The sequence below is a fragment of the Rhipicephalus microplus genome, chromosome 6, assembly GCF_043290135.1.
Source record: "Rhipicephalus microplus isolate Deutch F79 chromosome 6, USDA_Rmic, whole genome shotgun sequence".
In the NCBI taxonomy this organism is placed as follows: Eukaryota; Metazoa; Arthropoda; class Arachnida; order Ixodida; family Ixodidae; genus Rhipicephalus; species Rhipicephalus microplus.
Genome location: NC_134705.1, coordinates 129582633 through 129591614, shown reverse-complemented (window position 1 = coordinate 129591614; position 8982 = coordinate 129582633). Strand labels below are relative to the sequence as shown.

At 41.5% G+C, this 8982-nt stretch overlaps 1 protein-coding gene across 1 annotated transcript in view; it reads right to left on the bottom strand.

Annotated features, from left to right (window-relative positions):
• Positions 1-394: 394 nt before the first annotated feature.
• Positions 395-8982, bottom strand: part of LOC119167379 (amine sulfotransferase) — a 45002-nt gene continuing 36414 nt past the window's right edge. Inside the window, exon 2 of the mRNA XM_075866561.1 lies at positions 395-3477. Coding sequence (XP_075722676.1) covers positions 2487-3431 — 945 coding nt within the window. The 5' untranslated portion in view covers positions 3432-3477 and the 3' untranslated portion in view covers positions 395-2486. The remainder of the gene's footprint in view (positions 3478-8982) is intronic.

Sequence of the window (8982 nt, the reverse complement as noted above, 5' to 3'; positions counted from 1 at the left end):
TTTAGACAACATATTCGCAGGTTGTGAAGAAATGAACTCCGACGTATTTTTCGATGGATAAGGCTGCGTACGTCCTCGAAGCTGAAAAAAAAGCAGCAACGCTTGCATTTGAAATGTCCTTGTTTGTCCGCTTCAACTGGAGAAAAATAAGCCTTAGAGTTTGTTTAGGCCTCGCCATGGTAGTTTAGTGGTTAAGGTGCTCGGCTGCTGACCCGCAGGTCACGGGATCAAATGTCGGCTAAGGTGGCTGCATTTTAGATAGAGGTAAAAATGCTGTAGGCTCGTGTGCTCAGATTTGGGTTCATGTTAAAGAGCCCCAGTTGGTCAAAATTTGCGAAGCCCTTCACTACGGTGTCTCTCATAATAATAGGGTGGTTTTGGAACGGTAAACCCCACATACAAATTAATCTTTTCGGTCGTGACCTGGTGGTGACAGGCACACAGAAGTAACGCCACAAAAGCCAATCAATTGTGACGGCATTACTGCGATTGCCGTGCGGCAGAAAGATGCCTCGAGTCCACCTACTGACAGAGTTCCTTAGTCCTAGTGTTCTGCGCTGGCGTCTTACGAAGGCGCGTCTAAATACACATCGTAGCGATTTCTTTCCAGGAATGATTGGCTTGTGTGCTGGGTGAAAAAAAAATGATATAAGAGTGCACTATCCTTTCATCGAAGCTGTGGAAAACTAGCTAAAATGTAGACGCAAACGTGCAACCACTCGGGGTGTGTTTTGGAGCAAGTGAATAAATGTATGAACTGAAATGTAAAGCAAAAATAAATACTACAAGGGTGAATACGAAAGACGACTTGTAGAAAAAAACATTTGTTGTGAGGGGAAGTAAGTTTACTATATAATAAAATGTATTGATTAAATCCCATCATTGATTCAAGCTGAAGATACGTGTTTAGGGAAGGGATTTTCTTTACATAATAAACAAACGCACGCACAGTTTCGAATGACACCACGTTAACTTACTAGAATCTTTCTTCCGTGTTTGCATAACCAGATTTAAGGCACGCATTACCAAATTATATTGGTGCCGCACTGGTTTCTATACGCCCTTTTGTACTGCATAATGGAAATGATGAGTTATATGTCAGAAATTCTTGCGAGTGTTGGTGCATAGAAATTTCTTCGAATTCAGAATACAGGAAAGCGTTCACGAAAATTGCCGCTCTACATTTAGCTCCGAGCATTTTTCAAATGCTGTTTGCGTTTGTCACGCATCATATGCGTGCAATACTTATTGTATAAAGTGCAGGAGTTGATTAGGTAACAAAGTGCTTTATACTTGGTAATGTTCTCGTTCACTATTTTTATGTTTTCTGAAACTTTGCTACACTTTGCTTTTTAAAATGTCTCCTCTTTTTATTTCATTTCCCAAGCATCTTACTAAATTCTGTTCACTCTGCTTCACCACTGCACGGTATTCTGATCAAAGCTTGGCGATGTCACTATCTGACTTGCACCCACAATTTCAAGTCGTTTTGTGATTAAACTCTTTGTAGTCACTTGAGACATCCCGTGCACTGATATTGCTAGCGAGGTATAATGTCTCGAACTAAAACATTCGTTATAGTAAGTCGGACAACAGCCTCTTCCCGTTGTTGTCGAAAACCTCGAGTCTCTCGTTTCAGCACCTGCCTATCTGACCCATGTCATATCTCCCGCAGGTTATACTGGTCGCCCGGCGTCGGACTGCTGTGACTGTGTCTTTAATTTACTTTTAGAGTGCAACTCTAGGGTACGTAATATTGGAACGAAATTACGCGTCAAATCACTGAAGGGCGGAAAATCGACAGGGTGGGCTTGTCGCGTGCTAGCACTCATTCAATGTGCCTTACAAATCAAGAGCGTAAGCTTCCAAACTAGATGGGAACTCAGCACCTAACCTGTGTAAGTCAACACAGTATTTCTTCAGCTTTAACATGTATGTAAAAACTAATTTTCAAGTTTTCGCAGGCAATCAGGCTGCATGGTGATGACATCAAAGTGAAACGGTAGTGCAGCTATATAATTCGCGGCAGCAGTAGCGTTATCTGCATGTTATTTGTGATGCTCTTTTGCGCAGTTGGCCTTTTCTCAAATAGACGCTTTTTGAACATGCACATTTGGGGCATTCATCTTAGGCACAGAGCATACAGATCAAGATTGTTTTGTCACAACGTTCTTCTCACTTCTTTGTTCAGTTCATTTACCAATGCTAATATGCCGTTTTTGTTATCCATGCTTTATGAGAAACATTAAAACTATTAATAGGTTCTCCACATTGGCTGTACGGTGATTCACACATAAAAAACTAGCTTGACAAACTAGCATCATAACCTAGATACAGCGCTGATCCTCCTTGTACATATCCTTCTTATCTCGCCTATCACGCGGGCTAACTTCGCAAATGTCACACCAACTTGCCTAGGCAGAAAACTTCTGACGCATGAAGTTCGTGACATACTCGCGCAGAGGAAGTAGGATGGGGTAGAATCGTTAGGGTAGTTCCACATCCTTCCACAAATGCATGACATCGGACCCAGTCGTCTTCTTTGTAATCCATCTTTTCATATCGTTGATTTGATCATTCGTGAAATGCGCCTTCCAGTCTCCCACGATGCCCTTGCGAACAAACCCATCGTCACTGTGTAGAAGCTCAACGTCATGAGCTATCATTCCTCTGTACACCTCCATTGACTTAATAGCTTTGTCCGGACCCAGGCTCAGAAGGTCTCTCAAAAAAGTGTTTGCATGTTCGTTGAAGACGCCTTGCATATTCTTGAGGCTTGATGATTCACGTATCCTGCTTATTAATGTCTTGTCCTCACGAAGCTTCTTCCCGTACTGCTTGCCCAAGAAGTCCGCGATCTTGACTATCCAGAAATCAGTGTCTTTTTTCATTTGCTCGTAAGTGAAGAAGAGGACATTTGGGTCATTCCGGTGCTCGTACCAGGAGAGTAAATGATCGAAGTAGTCCCCACTGGAAAGCTTGCCGGCCATGAATAATTTACAGAATCTCTCGAATGAAGCATCATATTTCTTGGGCGTCATGCTTTTCAGATAATAGTAGAATGACACGCATACGTCGTACGGGTTGCGTGTGACGTAGATGTACCTGGCTTGAGGCGAGTATGGCTGCAAGTTGAATGGAAGATGAGTCTTCAACAGCCCTGGCCTAACCATTCTTTCGGCTGCTTCAGCGCCCATCATTTCCATCAACGGCGAAGCTAACTCGACGTCAACAACAGTTTTGGGTGGATGACCGTCGGTGAGTATGCTGAGGATGATGTACTGCGTCCAAGTTGTGCCACACTTAGGGTACGTCACCAAGAATAGGTCGTCATCCCGTGGCTTGTACGCAAGCGCGGAACGTATGATGTCCTCGTGGAAAAACTTGTGGATCCATAAGCCGCCGACGTCTCTGCACTGATCGAAATCCATGGCTAATATGCTTGCAGGAACTTGAATATGATTGTCTCAGTAAAACCTGCAAGGAAAAATAAAACCGTGCTTTCAGTTGTATTTTGGTAAACTGAAAAGTAGCAGTCGTGTAGTTGATAAGCAAGTCCAGGAAACACAGCAACAGGTCACATTTTGAATTTTAAATATCTAAAGAGAAATGAGTTCGAATGAATTCATAACACGAAATTTTCGCCGTGTGCGTAGGACAGCGCACGCAAATTCTACCCACTCAAGGCAGTGGCGTCTGACAATGAAACCTTGTTTTATCACATAGATAAGCTAACGCGTGAAATAACTGAAGCCTTTCATATAAAAATATACGCAGATTATTTCAAAAGCGAGCCATTAGTTGTATTTCTGCCTTTTGTGTCATCTGGCGCATGCACTATTGAGCTCGCTTGTATAATATATATATATATATATATATATATATATATATATATATATATATATATATATATATATATATATATATATATATATATATATATATTACTGCTCACGGCTGGTTATTTCTTCACCCCTATCTTCTCATTGACATTCCATTTGTTCTAATAACTTCCCCTATACATCCCTTCCTTGGCATTACTGTCTGTTAGATCTCATTATTATTGTGTCAAAACACGGAAAAACAAGCCCTTAGGTATACACTTCTTCCTCTTATATATATATATATATATATATATATATATATATATATATATATATATATATATATATATATATATATATATATATATATATATATATATACATATATATATATATATATATATATGAATAAGTTTCTGTCTTTTTCACCAAATAACTAGCTGTGAGTTCGTAATTGTTCATTTTTCTCGAAGTGTTGTCTCTATTGTGTATGTGTAGTTAAAAAAAAAGCCAGATATTTATTTCAACACACAAAAGGTTGCATTTCATAAGGGTGCATTGGAATAGGTGGAGCATACACTTGGTCTATGCTCAAATTTGGGTTCTCGAAACTGCCTCGGCCACCTCAAAAAGAGAACATGACCAACCCCAAAGCAAATCATCCATATCAATGGCCGAGCATCGACAAATGCGTCTGTCAATGTGCTTTCGCTCGATATCATGTCCTCCAATGGTGTCATTTTTTTCTAACCAGTGAAATGTTCCCTCCAATCGCGGTTAGTTGCGCGGTTCAGCTGTTTTTTCACGAGTTTATAACTATAGGCCTGGTATAAACAGTTATATGCGCACTATAATTGTTAGAGTGTGCATTGTAAACGTATCCTTCGCGTCTCGGTTGAATAGCCTTAATGTATTAATAATAATAATAATAATAATAATAATAATAATAATAATAATAATAATAATAATAATAATAATAATAATAATAATAATAATAATAATAATAATAATAACAATAAAGCATGGGGTCTTACGTCCCGAAACGACGAAATGATTGTCATGAGCCACTTTGTGGTGGGCCCAGGAGTTTCGAGTATCCCATGCTTGTTAAATGTGCCCTGACATCGCGCACTACACAGGTCTCTGGCGTTTCTCCTTCAACGAAATTCAATAGCCTAAGCTGTTTTGAACCCGCGACCTATATACGTCACCTAGTATAGAACCAGTGAAGTTATATTTGCTTTGCGCTTTCTTTTACACCAAATATTGTACAGAGAGCTCAATTTGATTACTGGTCTTGACTACGAATACTGAATAGTTGTCCCAAGTAAGAGATTTCCTTTTTTCTCTGGCTAGCTGTCTGTGCTGTTCATATGTATAGAACGACAGCTCATTCCACAGTTTGTGTCTCCGAAAGCTATGGTATAGGCCGCAGGCAACCTTAGTGAATTTCAGCTGCAAGGCACAAATGAGCAATACTTAACTTTATAGGCGTACGTTTCTGTGGTAGCCTTTGCAAATGATGTGCTGCGAGTCGGGAGTGAACGTAGTTTCTTCGTGCGCAAATTTTAGTGTGACATGTATTTATCATTCAGTGCTCTCTACACGCTTATGGAGTATTAAATCTGAGAGAGCTTCATTCATTGCTATACATCGACGTATCCTTAGCAAAGGGGTCCATTGAAGTGTACGTTCAGAATAGGATAATTATCTATGGGTATAGACAATTTGCCGTGCCAATAGAGAGACGCGAGACGAAGACAAACATAAACGAAAAATGAACGCCTGTGGTCTGCTATACCTTCATCCGTCATCTCTCTGCTATGTCCGGTCGAAGTTTGCAACCAATGCCTGTTACCAAGTAGTGCCTATACTTCCTATCTACGAGTGGCTGAGGTGTACTTAAAAGTTAACTTGTTGCATTAGTGTGTGAAGAAAGGACAAAAATTGGCCCACATTCAGCATGATCTTTGCTAATAAGGTACTTAGAAGCATGCAAACAAGGTATGCATGTCATATCGGTATAGCTCTAAATAGTGTTTGTTTACATAATGTTTTTAGATGTGGACCTAATTATCAGCAAGCGACGATATTTCCGCTACTGTGCGAAAATTACGAAAAACTCAGAGACAACCACTACTTTATGACACGAGACACGATAGCGTTGCTCGACAGGTCAGAGGAGAGTCTCATGGGTCAGGGCTGGATAAGATGAGCGCGGGAACATTCGCGAAATGAGGCTCTTGAAATGCTTTCTCCAGATAACATTCGGGCTCAAGGCACTGATAACAGGCAAACAAGACCACTTTGACCTGCCTTATCTCTGTTGCCCAGAGCATGCTATCAATGCTGTTTTTATGGTATCGATGCACTCCCACCAGATACCCGTCCTCAGGCTCGCGCCTATCACTTTAAATTTAGGAGAGGAACAACCGAGACTTTCCTGTGGTAACTGAGCTCTAGCATGAGACATAAATAAGCTTTTCATGATACACCATTTCTTCAGAGCTTCATTTCTGTCAACTTAACCAGTATATCTGTTTTATTAAAACAGGAAATGAAGGTTGAAATTTAGTTGTTGAGTTGTATGCTAGAACTTCTCGATAGTGTGTCGGTAACTGCAGTCATTGTTTTAAGGCGATATTGATTATATGGACAGTCTGTTGGTTTTTACCGCCGTCGTCATTCACCGTATATGAATACGTATCTGTATAAACAAAAATGCTATAAAAATAATCCAGAAAAATATACTGGTGCATGGAATCGAACGCCCGACCTTGCGCTACGGAGCGCGTGGCGTTAGCCACTGAGCCATGAAGGAGCACCTCATTCAACTTTCAGGTGGCAAGCTATTGATATCTGCCACTTACCACTGGCAGTACCAAGGTCAGGGGAAATATCAGCGTGTTTTCAGCATTACCAACAAGATGACGTAGTGAGCACGCTCGGCGCCCAGCTTGTCGCGATGCGCCGACGCGCGCTCATCTCCCACGCGTACTTTGCCCCGCGGAAGGAAGGGGTGTAGACGCTCGTGCATGTGCGGGCTTATCATGCGGTGGAAGAAAACGTGTGCTTTAGGCTTTCTACGGAACGATTGCGTCATATTTGCCGGGCGCTCAAAGTTCGCTTCGCTCTCTGCACTGTCCCCGTTTACAAAAAGAGCGCGCTTTTTATAAACAGCGAAGTAACAACTGGAATATATGTTAGCTTGCACTCATCTGTACCTGTCATTACATTTCTTGCGCCGTTCTCGTTCAAACAGCGTGCTAAGTGTCAATCTGTGAAAGTTGTTAGTTCACTCTCGCCTGTGTGTGTTTTTTTTTTGTGCGTCATTTCTGCGTGAGCAGAGCGCTGCACGTTTAGATCTGCTTGCTGTTCTTTGTGTTACATTCTAAGTTGTTGCTATCGCATTCATTTCTTTGCCTCTGCGGCGAAGCAATGAAGCCACATCGTCTCTTTAACGTTTTCACATACTAGCTCTGCTATGTCCATGACTTCATTGGCGCATGAGGTAGTATCTCTGTGCCTATAAGTACTTCTGTAGGCACTATATAGACAACGGCGTAAAAGTTTATCACAATATGTGAAGCAAGTAGGCTAATGTTGACTCAGTGTGCCATCTGCATAATTTTTTTGTGTGCTTTCTTGCTAGATACCTTCGTGGTTGTGCTCAGAACTTGCTCAAGAGCAAACGCTAAGATAGCAAGTTGGGCGCTTTACAGACAAGCGAATAAGTGCTTTGTATTTCACTAGCGTTTAACAATTAGAAGCAAATATTTAGCGATGTAATCAGGTATTTGGTGGAACTTTATGCTGTTTTCCCAACAAATTCAGCTGCGATGCACCTTTTTGCAAAATTCCTCACGCGGGCTTTCTGGTCTGATGTACATGCTGATGGTGCATTTCTTGCGCGACCGAAGCATTAGCTTTCTGTTTCGCCTACACTGGGGCCCTTAATTTTAAATATTCATACCACAAAACTGCGTGGCTTTTTTTAAAGTAAAAAACTGCTTTGTCATTATTTGTCCCACTCTGCAACCTTTCAATTTAAACAACTGCCTCCAAGTTAATAGATAATATGCGAGTTGACGAGTCACTGCTCAATGCGTAGCTCAGTGTCAATTTAGGGGCAAAACAGCTTTCTTGCTTCAGCTCAGACTTCGCAGCGTCGTTTCTGTGAAGAAATGATGTGAGTGAAGTCTTCATAGAATCTGGCATGTAACACCCTCATGTTAAAACGGCGAGAAGGAGACAATGAATTATGAATGATATATTAGAAAAAGAAAACAAATCAGCCTAACGCAAGAAACAAAACAGGAGGCGACAAAATTACATGCGATTAGCTTCGATATGCCAAGATATACGGAGCAGGAACTGCAGACCGGCAAATGAGCCATAAGCGAACGAATGAATAGAACATGAACGGGCGGATGAACAAACGACGAATGAACGCATGAACGAACACAGATGAACGAACGGACGCACGGCCAGACGGAAGGACGAGCGAACGAACGAACATGAATTGATGGATAGACGGAAGAACTGCGGATGGACGGAGAGATGAATGAACCGCTAGTGAACGAGCAGACGGACAAACCATAGATAGAAGAACGCATGGATGGACGATTGGGTGGACAAACCGGGATGGACATACCAATGGATCAACAAACGCAGATGGACGAATCATGGAAGTTTAGACCGACTGCTGACCGAGCAATCTCACTCGAGTCAAGCGCCAGCTCACTTGTGACATGTGACTCGAGGAACTTCCAGGTCTTCTCTTTAGCAGCGCGTGGCGTCATTGCTGCTCGTGCTTACGAAGGGCTGCTCACCGTAAGCCACAGGAACTTCACAACCTCGGCCACTGTAACTTACATTACGAAATTCCTTAATTACCCGAATACGACAGGAATTCAACAAAAAAGCACATATGCACAAAAATAGAACACGAAAGCAAAAAAAGCTACATGAACGCAGTATAAACACAAGGTGAAAAAAGGCGAATCAATGTTGTATAGCTTGTAAGGGCTTCAATATGGCGATGAACCATGTTTTTATAAAATGTGAGGTAGATAGAAAACAAATCCTGCAGCGGACACTCTTCTGGTAGAATATTAGTAAAAAAATTTGCCTTTTCGTCTGTTTTAGAAACTCGGGC